The sequence below is a fragment of the Miniopterus natalensis genome, chromosome 1 (assembly GCF_054644295.1).
Source record: "Miniopterus natalensis isolate mMinNat1 chromosome 1, mMinNat1.hap1, whole genome shotgun sequence".
NCBI lineage: Eukaryota > Metazoa > Chordata > Mammalia > Chiroptera > Miniopteridae > Miniopterus > Miniopterus natalensis.
Window position 1 is genome coordinate 190,252,265 of NC_142081.1, and position 14,538 is coordinate 190,266,802.

The 14,538-nt window shown below is 49.1% G+C and overlaps 1 protein-coding gene and 1 long non-coding RNA gene across 3 annotated transcripts in view; one reads left to right on the forward strand and one right to left on the reverse strand.

The window, feature by feature from the left end:
• The window catches only part of LOC107541224 (uncharacterized), a 99,017-nt gene extending 93,125 nt beyond the window's left edge, over positions 1-5,892 (reverse strand). For both annotated transcript variants that reach the window (XR_015714425.1, XR_015714423.1), the window contains exons 1-3: positions 5,805-5,892; positions 4,938-4,996; positions 165-459 (exon numbers count right to left, since the gene is read on the reverse strand). This is a non-coding gene — a long non-coding RNA (uncharacterized LOC107541224). The remainder of the gene's footprint in view (positions 1-164; positions 460-4,937; positions 4,997-5,804) is intronic.
• Positions 5,893-6,444: 552 nt separating this feature from the next.
• Positions 6,445-14,538, forward strand: part of ADGRA3 (adhesion G protein-coupled receptor A3) — a 97,695-nt gene continuing 89,601 nt past the window's right edge. Inside the window, exon 1 of the mRNA XM_087828013.1 lies at positions 6,445-6,686. Within this exon, the coding sequence (XP_087684139.1) occupies positions 6,445-6,686 (242 nt within the window). The remainder of the gene's footprint in view (positions 6,687-14,538) is intronic.

A 14,538-nucleotide genomic window follows, 5' to 3' on the forward strand; every position in this document is an offset into this window, starting at 1 on the left:
TTATAGCCAAACAGGCTTCAATTAGATGAGTAACTGCCTGATAGGAACAGACTTGAGCAGCAAGAGCAGCAGCTCTCAGAGGTAAGTGCGAGTATGAGAAGTTTCCATGCACAGTCAACCGAGCAGAGAGGTGGCTTCATAAAGACAATTTTTGCTGAAGTTACCTTACAATAAGGAGACTGTGGTTATCTGGTGGTCAAGACAAGACGCCTTAATAAATGGAGAAATATTATCAATTCTTTGGCTCGTTCACTCGTTCATTTGTTCCTTCATTCATCTGTTCATTCCACAAAACTTCTGGGGAGCCTATCGCACGCCAGGCACTGCTCAGGGGCTGGGGACACAGTGACAAACAAGACGAAAGCTTCCAGCTCATGGACCACACCTCAGAAGCATCCCAGGTACCTTAAACTGAACTTGGACTGTCCATATAGTATCTGTACAGTGATGGGCATCCACCTGCAAAGGGATAAGAACAACTGAGGTAATATCTGGACAAACAGAACAGTAAAAGTCAGACCCTGTAGAGATGATGGGCTTGCTTCCTCCTGAATTTTCTGCAGAAAAGCCTCAATTCTTTTGCTTTTCTGGTAGAACTGTCTAGGAATTGGCTAAGAATGTTCACAGCACTTACTCTGGAGGGATTTAGGAATCTAGAGATGAAAGGAGCTGATATATATATGTGTGTGTGTGTATATACATATATAATTGCAATGTAGTGTTGCTACAGATGAAATGCTTTTGTGATTTATAACGTTTATAATGACAGGTTAGAATTACACAGGATGCTTTCCCCAGTGATTTATTCCATGCGTTATTTCTTTACCTTTCCAATCTGACCAGAATGGAGGGGGCAATTATCGGTCTCTTGATGTTGCAGGTAGGGAAACAGAGGTGACTTGTTCGCATCATAACTTATGACCAGGTTTATCAGAAAGTCTATAAGGGAAACCAATTACACCTGCAGAGTTTGCCTAGCTCTCCGGGTCAGGCTTTCACGTGAACCAAGAGTATGACCTAACAGTCATTTAACCTCATTAGGTTTCATCTTCTTTGTCTGGAATATGGGGCAATGAGCTAGATTCAGGTTCCACTAGCTTTCAGTAGGCACCTATTATGTGCAAATCATATTAGACGCTTTTGATGCTATCATATTAAATTGAATTACATTTTAAATTAAAATTCACAACAAATGAAGAAACCTAGGCACTAAGAAGTAACTTGCCTAAGGTAACCCAGCTAAAGATAGTCAATATGTTAATCCAGCATTCTTGACTTCAACAGTCAATGCTTTTTCCTCTCTACTTTAGCACTTTTCTCGGCATTTTAGCATTCTATAAAGTCACAGAAAACTATGGATGCATGCTGGTTTGTTGACATATAAACTAAAACAATCCTATCATCCAAAATCCATGTGATCTGAGTGAAATAATTAATATATCTAAATTAAAATTTAAAGGTTAAGTTTATATAACCAATTTTTCTTATGATTGTTGGGTCCACTTGCTCAAACATCACCTCTGGTCCTTGTAACCACACCCAGCAGTGGGGCAGTTTGATGTGTCTGAGTTAGAAGAGAGACAGACAGATGGGGCAACTCAGTTCATAGGAAGGTTGTGTGAACCAATATTTAGGTGGTACAAACTGTCATCGGTTTGCATCCTGTCCATTGTGGGTTAAACCTACCCCATTGCTTTTCCTGGTTCTCACAGTGGGTTTTAAATAGATATAATAAGCTGTGTGATTGGAGCATCTTAATTTGGGCTGTGAGTCTTCCTGTTCTGCGACCTCCGTGCTAAGACTCCTGGTCGTGCACTTGGAGACAACAGTTACATCAGGTAATTCCCCACGTGGCACTGCTGGCCAATTTGGGCCTCATTTTTCTTCCCATATATTTATTGCTGATGATAATTACATTGCAGTGGGTAAAGAATAGGCCATTTCAGAAAGAGATCTGGTCATTGAAAAAGAACATTTAATGTATCGCTGTCGCAGGGATACATTTCAGTAATTGTCTGGCTGCAGCAGACAAACAAAAGAAGGATTCATGGCTTGGCAGGATAAAATCAGAGCACTTGGAAGCTGGTTCCAATTCAAACTCCCATTCTGAAAGGTGAGATTTAGTGACATGTCAAAGGTCACTATTTCTACTACAGAGTAAGCCAGAACAGGAGCTGGGCTGTCCACAGAAGCTCGGGGTTATTTGAGATACTGTTGCTGTTCCTGTCTGGGTCTTGGCTAATGACCAAGCACACACTCTAGCACATACTATGTAATGACTAAAAATAGAAACTACAGCTGCCACAATTAATAGATTCACATGAAACGATGCAAAAACAACAACACAGGGCATGTCTGTTTATTAACAGGGTATGTGGCAGTGTCACCGAGACATGGCAAGTGCTAAAAATTGCTGTTCTTGGCCCTGCCGATTTCATCATGAAGACACACACTTCCATTTGCTTCTAGAAGCCTGAACTTTAGTCTGTCTTCTCAAGTCAGTTGATTTTAGCTGGGAGTTTATGCCCGATTATTCAAAACATTAAATTCAAAAAAGCTTTTACTCACCAGCTAATATATATGAAGAACTGTGTCAGATGTTTGGAACATAAAGATTAAATGATGTTAATCAACAAACACTTTGGACTTCTTTCTGTGGGCCAGGCACTGCCCTAGGCACCAGGAAACTGCAGTAACAGTGGCTTAAGACAAAGAAGATTCACCATCAATAAAGTCCAGAGCCTCAATGGGCAGCTCAGCTAGGACCTCAGGGATCCAAATGGCTTTTGTCTTCCCATTTCCTCTTAATATTTTGGAATTTTCCTTTGGGCTTTCCGCTTTGTGGTCACAAAACACCTGTTTCAGCTGTAGGTATCATGTCCTCACAATATCATCTCCAAGGCAAGATGAATGAGGGTGGTGAGAGAGATCTCTTACAAGTCTCTCATTAGGACGAAGACAATTTCTATCCTAAGGCTTCCCAGCACACTTCCCCTCGGAGGGGTATTGCTCTTAGAACTTTCTGTGATGTTGAAACCAGCCTATAATTTGTGCTGTCCAAAACAATACCTGCCAGCCACACACAGAGAGCACCTGAATTGTGGTTAGTGTGCCTAAAGAACTGAAATTTTAGTTTTATTTAATTTACATTTAAATGCTGACATGTACCCAGCGTCTACCATATTGAACAGTAGAGCCTTTGATTCCTTTTTGGCTAGAACTAGGTTATAGCCACCAATAGTTGGAAGGGAGGCCGGGAAATAATTAGCTCTTTCAGTCTCTAAGGGAGAAAGAGTTTAGGAATGGCCATTCGGCAGCATCCAACAGTGCCTGCCACAAAAAATGAACAAGACAGAGTGTCAGAGAGCTGGTATTTCAGTGGGGGAGGCCAACAGCATCAACATGTAAATGAATTTTTAAAGGTACCTATCTTCAGGTCCAAACAAGCCGTATCATCTAAACTCAGTCTAGATAATTGGTCTAGATTCTAGAGTATCGTAATAGGGAGTAATTGAAGGTGGGAGGGAGTAATTTAAGAAGAGGGCTGGGAATAGCCTCTAGGAGTTCACAGTCTGGTGGAGCAGAAAGAACAGCGGCACATAAAAGAAAGTGTTAATAAATAGGGTAGCACATATGTATATACGCACATATATTTATTATATATGTGTTTACGCACACAGTGAATACAATGTCTATATTAGGAAGAGAAACAAAGCATCTTTGAGTGTTTCCCTGGGCTCTCCTACAAGCCTCACACAACCTCGCAAGACAGGATCTGCAGCGTAGAAGCTTTGGAATGCGGTCCTTCTACCAGCCCTACAGCCACGGTTGATGCAATACAGTTTTACCGACTGTGTGTACATGAGAGCGGTTAACCAGCAATTTCTCAAACAGTTCCTACAGGGCATTAGAGAGGGGGACAGTCACAAACGTGGGAAAAACTTAGAAAGGACCTGTTCAGTCCTACAACTTCCAATGGTACAATGTTCCTGACACCGGAAAGGGGGGTCAGCAGTAGACAGACCTGTCTTGCAAGAGGCTGTCAGGGCAGGGGTAGCTTAATGAAAGCAAAGACGTTGGTGTGACCCAGCCTAAGTGACAGTAGGTTTCAGACAGTATCATCCTGAGATCTTTGCTTGTGTGGAAAGGACTACTTGCCATGTCTCATGAGCCCACGCTTATACAGAATCTATGGGTTGTGTGCATTCAAAGGACTACAGTGTTGAAAGATGTGCTTTCTAAAGCCCTGTCCAGCTTGAATCTACTACTGTTTCAGGACCTATAATGATTTTTATTTTCAAAGTTAGTATGAGTGATTTCTATGCAAGAATGACTGAAATTATCCATATACTGAAACATTCCCTCCATATTTCTCCTTGGAGCCATGATAAGACCTCTTTTTCTGATAATTCTGTATTTTATGGAACTTTCTCTCCTAGTGAGGTAGAACAGGGCCATGTACCAAGTTGATGTCAGTATTTGTGGTCAGCAAAGTCCAAAAGAAACATGCACAGTTATTTCAAGTACAGGCTGAAATAGACTCTGTGAAAATAGTCACAGATTCTGAGTTCACATGCGAACTTGTGGCTGTGACAACAGTAACAAGGCTATTAAAGTCTCCGTAGTGCTCCGGTAACAAGTTTTTATCTTTATGAAGAAAAAGATGACAATCACGATTTTGTTAGGGAAGAGTAATTCTTTAAGTAAATTCAGTAGAAATGTGACCAATTTCCGCCACTTAGCACAAGCACCAGTGTGCCTTGCAAGCTTACTAGTAGATTTAAAGCTACTTAATGGTGGTGACAGTTTCCCGCTTTTTCTATCCATCAGTATTGAGACCTGCAGTGTTCAATGCCACAGCCACTAGGCACCTTGGGCTATCTAAATTCCAATTTTAATTAATGAAAATGAAATAAAATGAGAAATTATCTTCTCACCTCACTCTAGCTTCCAGCGGTAGACAGCCACGCACGTTGCCATATTGGCCAGCACAGACCTAGAAGATTTTTATCACAGGGCATACTATTAGCAAGAACACTGTTAGGTTTACATAGTTGAATCTAAAATATGTTGATCAAAGGAAGTGCTATTTAAATTTAATGCAATAGTGTACATTAAATGAAGGCCATTTGCCCACTATTGGGAAAGTTTTTGTTTTATAAATAGCTCTCTGGGAATTGGGCCCTAAAATAAACTCTGTGGGGGCCTTAGGCAGTACTGATCTTGAACCTTTGGATCCAGGCAAAAAAAACCCTGCCTTGGTTTTAGAGCGTAGCATCCTAGCTCTGCTTTCCAAGGGGTGAAAAATCTCCAGCGCCAAGGGACCTGTTCCTCAAGAGCCTGTGCCCCCCTCCTACTTCTAGACCTTGTCCAAGGTACCCAGGACTCCATACACCACTCGCCTTACAGGTTGTCACGGTATCTTTCTCAAGGCAGGAGAAGAGAATATATTTTACTTGTTAGCTTAATACACTTCTTGTAAATATTTTAATTTAGGGTATGTGAGCCTGGTCTTGCAAACCTCAAGGCGGGTCAGGCAGCCTTAGCTAGAAGAGCATGTGATGGAGCCAGCTGGGGTTTCTTGGCTAGTTCGCTCACTATTGCTCTAACTGGTCACGTCTGCCATCATTGGCTGTCACAGGGAGATTTCTTTCAAAAGGCTGCTGGTCCAGGAGGGCCCCAATGCATCCTTAGCAGGGACCCAAGCCAGAGTTTCTGAAGTCCAGGAGGGTCTGAGAGTCCATTTTCCTGGCGAGGAACCTGCTCCTCGCTGTGGTTTATGTGGGACCAGGGAGGCTACTTACGGTGAAGCACGAGGAGGCTGACATCGCTTCCCGGGAGGGAGCGCGGCTCGGACCCGTTCCCTCGCCTCTCCTTCCCGGGTCAGCCCCGCCCTGCGCCCCCGCGGCGGCCGGTCGGGCACGAGGGGAGGCCCGGGGCGCACAGGGCGGCTTTGTCCCGAGCGCGGCGCCGGCGCCGGGGGCGCGTGAGGGCGGCCACCCGCCGGAGCCGGACGGGACCCTTCTCCCGCCCCCTCCACGAGCTCCGCGCTCCCGCGCGCCCGGCCCCGGTGCCCGGAGGCGAGGCCCGGGTCGGGCCCCAGGGCGCGTGGGCGGGGCCGGCGGGAGCGCGCCCCTCCTTCCCCAGCCGGGCGGCGGAGGCGCGGGAGAGGCGGAGACCGGGCGGCGGGGCGGCGGCGGGGGCGGAGGCGGCGACGTCGGAGGAAGCGGCGCTGGGACCCGCGCTCCCGGGACCCGCGGCTCCGGGAGGCCGAGCGCGGCCGCGGCGGACAAAGGAGCATGCGGGCGCCGGGGAGGGCGCGTCCCCCGGCCGCCATGAGGCTGCGGGCGCCGCCGGGCCCGCGCCGCGTCCCCGCCACCCCGGGCGCCCGGCCGGCCCGCTAGGCCCGCGCGCGCCGCTCGGCCCGCAGGCCCGGCCCGCAGCATGGAGCCGCCCGCGCGCCCGCGGGGCCGCCCGCCGCCGCCGCTGCTGCTGCCGCTCGCGCTGCTGGCGCTGCTGGGAGGCGGCCGCGGCGCCGCGGCGCTGCCCCCGGGCTGCAAGCACGACGGGCGGCCCCGCGGGGCCGGCAGGGCGGCGGGCGCCGGCGAGGGCAAGGTGGTGTGCAGCAGCCTGGAGCTCGCGCAGGTCCTGCCCCCGGACACGCTGCCCAACCGCACGGTCACCCTGTGAGTAGCGCTCGCTCCCGGGCCCCGCGCCCCGGCGCTTTCGGGTCGCGCCGCCGGCGCCCGGCGCAACTTTGGAGACGGGTCCCGCCGGCACCCACGCGCCTTTGTGTGAAGGGAGCGTCTGGCGAGGGTGCTGCCGGGTGGAGGGCTCGGGCTTGGGCGCCTTTAGGGGGAAAGCTGGTGGCTCTGCCTCCGAGCCGCCTTCGGCTCCGCTGGTTTGCGGAGGAAAAGTTTTCGGTTCCCCGCGCGCCCCGCGCGGTCCGGGCGCAGCGCGCGGTGCCACGTGAGGATGCGAGTCGGCGAGCGGTCGGCGGGGTCCCAGCCCGCGCCCCGAGCCCGCCCGCCGGCCACCTGCGCGCGCTCCGGGCGCCCCCCCCCCCCGCCCCGCTCTGCGCGCGCGAGTCCCCCAGGCGCTCGCTTGCGGTGTGACGACCGCGTCAACCCCCGGACTCAGAACCCCCTGGGCCCCCACCCCCGGCTGCCGCCCCGCCCCCTGCCGGCTCCGTCTGCTTCAGTTAGAGCCCTTTAAAGCCGAGCGGCTCCCAGGGCTGGAGGCGCCCCGGAGGCGCGGTCCTGCGGGTCCTGCGGGTCCAGCCCGTCTCCGAGGTCACCGCCCGGAGCTGAGCTGCGGGACTGAGCCCCGCGCGTCTGTTGCCTCCCCGCCGGGACTGGCTTCTGATGGAGCCGCCGCCTGGAAGGAACCGTCTTCGGTCCCCTGGCCCAGGGCGGGCCGAGCTTCACGGCCCCGGTTTGCAGGCGGGGTTCCGCGGATTCCGGCTGTACCGTTGGCCCCAGTGACTCTTGTTATTTTCCGAACCGTGAATTGGTTTGGAAAAGCTTTAAAGGGGCCCTGATGGGTCTTTGATTGACGTGAAACGTGAGTTTTCTCGGTTCCGCATTCCCCTATGTTGTTTTGGTTGATATTCTGGAAAAAAAAAAAACCCGCAACAAACCAAAAACCAACACCAAGGCTGCCACTAAAAACCTGAAGGCCAGGGGGCAGCAGGAAAAACTTAAAATACGGTTTTTAATTTAACCCAAATTAAGCAGGATATGGGTAAGATAAGTATAAACCTCCTTACGGACACCTTTGCTCTTCATTTCGGTTTGAATTAGGAGAAGTTGAACACTGGAAAGGGTGTGTGCCTGTTCATGGAGGCATAGAAATGGGTAATAGTTTTTGTTTTGTTTAAACTTCTTTACCAGCACCTGGCCATTTGGTAGTGCCAGCAGCTGTATTTATTTATTTCTTAGCCAGATTCTTTGAAGTGGAAATTCGGGGTGTGGGGCCTTAATTTCAGTCTTGAGCCAACTATCGCCCTACGTTTGGGCTCTGGATCGGTGGCCCTTAAGCTGATTCGAGTTTAAGCCCAGTTCTTCCCAGGTGTCGCCCCAGCTGGCGTGATCAGCTACTTGTAAGCTGCTGAGTTTGCTCTGCAGAAAGAAAAGCAAAAAGATAATATTGTAGAAAATCACCTTTCAGCCTATTGTCAGTTCAGCTATTTTACTGAATTTCTCACGAGCTGATTAAATATAAGTGCCTTTCAGATGTCATTTTAATCCTTTTTTTTTTTGCACCTGAAAGTTCTTTAGATGAAATTAATAAAATATTCAGTGAATGGCAAAAACCTGTGATTTACTTAAGGCTCAAATAAAGCTGATGTTCAAGGTATATTGGAGCTGGTAGAGGGGCTGCTGGGCCAGTCCATTCTTATTAGGGAATCAGTCAGAGGGTACCTGTGGATAACTGAGTTGCCCACGTTCTCAGCGAATGAACAGTGCGTGGGGGGGAGCCCGTGTCCCGGATGCTTGTCCTGCAGCTCCCATGCCTCTCATCTTTCCCCCCTTGCCATGGTTTTTCTTCTGAGTTCAACACAGATTTTGTTGAGTGGTTCTCCAGGTAGCAGGCGGCATGTCGAGGTTTGGACTAGGTGTGAGTGTCCCAGGGCTGTGGCAAATTACCACAAACTCTTAGCTTAAAACAGATTTCTTCTTTCATAGTTCTGGAGGCCAGAAGTCCAAAATCAAGGTGTCGGCAGGGCCACAATCCTTCCAAAAGTCCTTGGAGAATCTCTGCTCCTTTTGGCTTCCGACCTTCCTTGGATTGTGGCATATCAACTGCAGTCTCTGTCTGTGTTCACATGGCTGTCTCCCCTCTCTGTCAGATACTCTCCTTCCTCTTATAAGGACACCAGTTATTGAATTTAAGGTCCACCCTAATCCAAGATGATCTCAAGATTCATAACTTAGTTACTTCTGCAAAGACTCTATTTCCAAATTGAGGTCACTTTCAAAGGTACCAGAAGTTAGGACTTGGACATACCTTTTGGTGTTGTACACTGTTCAAGTCAGTGCAGAATATGAATATAAACATGCTCTTTCTTCACCAGGAGCTTGGGGAGGTATTTGGGGAGGAAGATTCCTAAATAAGTCTCAGAGCATATGGTAAATGTTCTAAATCGGGGTGCACATGTAGCAAAAGGAACCCAGAGCAGGGCAGCCAGGACCTTCTTGGGGTACAGTTGGTGGGATCAAGGATCTGAGGATACTGATCCAACTCGAGAAGAATGAGATTGTTGTAGAGGAAATGCTGAGGCGAGGAGATGAGGGGATGGAAGGTGGGGGACCCCAGCATGCCTACCTGCTTGAAGAGGGCAGTGTCCTTGCGGTGCGATGCGGCTGATGGCGTTGGAATGTCAGTGGCAAGTGTCCACTCCCAGAGTGGTCAGAGGGGAGGCAGGAGGGGCTTGTTGGAGAACAGGCAGGCTCTCTGGTTTGAGGGGTTTTTTATAATTCTCACCTGAGGATATTTTTTCCATTGCTTTTCAGAGAGAGTGGAAGGGGGAGAAGGGGAGAGAGAGAAACATGGGGGTATGAGAGAGTCACACCGATTGGTTGCTTCCCACATGCACCCCGACTGGGGCCAGGGATGGAGCCTGCAATCGAGGCACGTTCCCTTGGCTGGAATCGAACCTGGGACCCTTCAGTCCGGGGGTCGGTGCTCTAAACCCTGAACCAAAGCGGCTAGGGCTCTGGTTTGAGTTTTAATCTCTCAGGTGTGGCCAGCTGTTTTCAGTTGAAAATAGATGGGGGTTGAGAGGATGGCAAGGATAGAATAGAATTTATTTTTCTTAGTGAAAAATAAGGCTGTTTCTACTTAGTGGATGAACTGGACTTAAATGTAGCCTGAAGCTCAGACTTTTCAACCCACTCCGTGAACAGCGCTCACTTCCAAAGCCACGTTTATGGAGAGGTCTCCAGAAATTCCTGGCATGACCGCACTTGTTCTCTGTATCTCACGGATTAAAGGATTAAATTGCATTTATTATTTTTGTGCACATGTTGAGTAAAAGCTCAACCACGTTGAATGTTTTTATTAGGAATACTGTAAAAAGTTTAAATTCTACGTTTTTGTGTGAAATGTTCAGTATTTTAAGTTTTAAAAGTTCTGAGGGCTTCAGTGATAGAAAGTTGTATCCCTTGTTTTTCCAAATGTTAGTGTTTTCCCCACGACGCTACATAGTGATTCTAGACAAAGGGTTTTTAAAAAAATTATTTATAATTTGTCAGGTAACTCAGGGACAAAGTCCGGGTTTTTCTGATTGCTTAACAGACTAAAATAGTGCATGAGTTTTGGTTTTTTCCTTATAACATGTTGTGTCTGTTTGCTATCGAAGAACTGATAATTGGACATCGCCAGCGTGTGTGGCTCAGCACCAGGTACACAGAAAGGTACTTGGATTGTTCCCAAACTGACCCTAGGTGGGGAGAATGGATTTGCACCGAAGAGGAAGGCATTTAGGGGACAGTTACGGGAGGTCTGTCATTAAGTAATGAATCCTGTTCTGCTGTTTAAATGCTTTAGGAAACGGAAAAGGGGGGCTGTGGAGGCACCAGGAGACTTTTTCTGAAGTTAGGATTGAGCATGGCCTGAGGGAGGGGAACTGGGGGGTTGGGTCGTGGGGAGAGGGCGTCCCGGAGTGGGGACTGACTGGTGCTACTGAAGGGGAAAGATGGTTTCTGGAACCGTTGGTCATACATGGTATTTAAGACCTGTGCCTGGTTGAGGTCACTTAGGGGCGAGTGTGCAGGCAGGAGGGGGTGGCCCCTGCAGAAGCACCCGGGAGCAGGGGAGGGGCCTGGGAGGAGCTGCTGGTGAGGGGAGCAACCTGAAGAGATGTTCAGGCCTGAAGACAGGAATGGGCCCCCATCTGAGAGAGGCTGAGAGATCCAGAAGGGTAAGACCAAGGAGCTGACCCTTGGGGTTGACAGCCTGGAGCCCTGGGGCCCTTCATGAGCCAGGGCCATGAACTGGAGGCCATAGAAGGCAGGTTGGGGGCTTGAAGGGAGAGGGGGTGAGGATGGTGGTCATAGCGCCTAGAGGAGGGCTGAGTTGAGTGTGAAGGAAGGTCGCTTAGGAAGGATTGAGGGTGACGGAGCACATCTGAGAGGTAGCACATCCAAGCTGGGGCACAGTGGAAGGCTTGGCTCTTGGCAGCAGTGGGGACATTTCATCCCCACAGGATAGGAGGGAAGGTGGCACATGAGCAGAAGGGCAGGTGGGATTGCAGATGGGGTGAAGAGGGAGCTCCTGCCCCATTGCTGTTATTTCCTCAGAGACACAGGCTGGGTGAGGCAGGACGGGGCAAGGAGCTGGTGAAGGAGCAGTGACGTGGTCCTTTTGGAAAGTAGGAAGTGAGCGTCCTGGGGTTGCAGGAGCTGGGTCACCAGGGTGGCGGCATGTCTGTTTTTTGCCTTGTGATCAGATGCCAAGGGAGGTGGTCACACAGGTATTTCTCTCCAGCTGCGTTCAGCCTAGAGATGCGAATAGCTGGGACCAGCCAGGCTGCTGCTTTGCCAGGCGAGTGCCACAGAGGGAGAGAGGGGCAAGGTGATTTTCATGAGTAGCCCAGCAAGCTGCTGTGGCCTGAATTCCCATGGTCAAGGGTGAGGTTTCTATCTTTGAAGTCAAGGTCTTAAGGTCTTACATACCTTATTTCCCAACACTCAGCACAAACTATTATTTCCTGCACATCGATTGAGGTCCTGTATTGTAGACACAGTGCCGAGTGTTACGGGTTTGGGGTAAGAAGTTGTGATTCTTTCAGCCAAGGATCAGTCCTATCCACAGATTCTCTGCTTACCTGAAGGGGCCTCTCATTGTTCCTGAGGAGAGATTGTACCTGGCGTCCTGTGCACCTTGGCTGTTTCGGCCACTCCTGCCTGGAGTCCCTGACCCCGTAAATTCTGGGTCCTTCACAGTCCAGCTGTCTCCTTTCCCTTCTCTGAACTGGGGCAGGGCCTGTTGCTGTGCTCCTGTGTCACTGTGTGATGCTGATGTTACTTTCACAACACTCATCCCCTGGGAGGGAAGGGCCGTGAGGCCTGTCTTAGCAGGTGCCTGCAGTACGTGTGGGAATGAAATCAATATTTATAAGAGTAATGCCAACACAGGCATGGCTGTGTAGAGGGAGATCGACATAAGTGGAGGGTTGGAGGAGGGATGCAAATTAAAATTTCTACCCCATTATGGCAAATGAGAACATTTGTTTATTTAGTTTAGGTCAGCGTTTCATAGCTGTGGAATCCCCAATTCAAGAACATGTATATGAACTGTTTACCGTTACATATGACTAACATGATCTTATGTGTGTGATGAGCACACGCATAGTGCAGTATGTTGGCAAGATGCTCAGAAGTATGTTGGCAATTGCAGAATTCGGGGCAGGACTTGGGCATTTGGTAGATGAATGCAAGTCGTAAGTTTTTCCAGTGTGATGGGAAAGTTTTGCATGACCCCGCCTCGGAAGCCTGTTGCTTCTTGCCTGCTTGCAGTCCTCCAGCATCGGGATTGTAATCAAAGAAGTTGGTGGTTTTGGCAATAACCCAGAAATCAAAATACCAGAAACAAACGAATGCAGGAACGTTTGGAAATCCTTGCCCCAATCAATTGACAGCTTCTATTCCCAGGAATCTATAAAGATGGTTTAAAAACAAAACAAAACAGACAAAAACCAGGAGTAAAAAAACTCTTCAAAGTAACTCAGAAGATGACACAGGGTGAAGTTGTTTTTGAGTATACTGTGGCCCCCACCCCCATCCCCTCCCTTGGCCTTCATCGGCTTCTCTGAAGGCAGTAGTTTTCCCTGTTGACTATATTCCTATGGAGTAATCTTAAAGTCCAGAGAACATAATTATTTTGTTGTGTCACTATTTTTCTCAAACCAATAAAAATTAGGATACAGCCCTGGACTGTGTGGCTTGGTGGCTAGAGCATTGGCCTGAGCCTCAAAGGGTCACGGGTTCCACTCCCGGTCAAGGGCAGTTATCTGCGTTGCAGGTTCTATCCCCAGCCCCACTCTGGGGGAGTGTGGGGGGCAACGAATCCGTGTGTCTCCCTCACATCAATATTTCCCTCCCTCTCTCCCTCCCTCCCTCCCTCCCTCCCTCCCTCCCTCCCTCCTTCCCTCCCTCCCTCTTCCCCCCCTCCCCCCCTCCCTTCCACTCTAAAAATCAGTGGGGGAAAATATTCTCATTCTCAGATGAGGTTTTAAAAAAAATTAGGATACAGAGTTCTTTAAATTTTCATACCTTATCAGCGGTTTTTGCAAAGATCAGGAAGCTATAGATACAAACCTGCTCAATGAGCTTTTAATTGATGGCTGACTCAATTTATTTTAAAACTTAATGTCGTTGTAATGCATTATGTATGGTTTAGCTTGCATTTATGTTCCAGTTCAGGCAATTTTAGTCTGAAGAGGGAGTTCTTAAAAAAGCAATCAGTGTATCTCCCAAGCTTGCTGTTTTTCTGTAAGGAAACTTTTTAGAAACTTCGCCTAAGGGAGCCACCTACACGTTGGTGTGAGGCAGGGCGGAGCTGGGCAGGCCCCTCACCGGAGGCACCTGTCTGTCTTAGCCACTTTTAGGACCCCTCGGAACCGTTGCAAACACGGAGCTTTTCACCTAGGGAAGCATTTCTTATCCTCGGAGCCCTCCCGTTAAGGGCATGAAGGGAACAAATGGAAAGCTTGAGGGGTTGGTATAAAAAGAATCCAGAACCCTCCCCCCGCCCCCAACACCTGGCCTTCCCTTCCTCTGTGCAGGGGCTGTCTAAAGACCGGCGCTTGCCTTCGGTGCTTCTCTCCTCTGTGCATGCTTGCTAATTCGTGTCCTGGATGTTTAAACTGCTGCCTTCTGCATTCATTCTGCAAGTAGGTACCCTCTGCCTGCCCTGCCTGCTGTACACCCAGGCGAGCCTGTGCGACTTCTCATCTCATCTCTGGGCGTGACTTTTCTGTGGCGGGAAGGTGCTCATTAGACCAGTTTATCCTAGGATCTCTTTCTGGAACTCTGCCTCTTGCCTTCTAGCTATACAATATCTGTTTGACTCTCTCAGGTTAGACTCGACTATCCGGCTCTTTGCGATCAGCTGCTTCCTCCATTGCATCCGCAGGAGATAGGCGAGCAACTGGATGGTTTTTAGAAATGATTAAAGGCACTGGATTTCTTAGGGGATATTCGCAAGACTGGCTTAGGAACAGCCTTGCTAAAGGGACTGGTAGACCACTTTGTTCAGTGACCATCGGTGCTTTCCCCTTCTGTTCACTGGCTGGGCACAAACTGACCGGGTCAGGAAGGTGAAGGGATTAAGCCACAGACTCATAGACACAGACAGCAGGATGGCGATTATAGAGGGAAAGGGGTGGTGGTGGTGGTGATGGAAGGAGACTTGAGTTTGGGTGGTGAACATACAATACAATGTACAGATGTATTATAGAATCGTACCCTTGAAACCTATATAATTTTTTTAACCAGTGTCGCCCCAATAAATTAAAAACAAATAAACACCTTT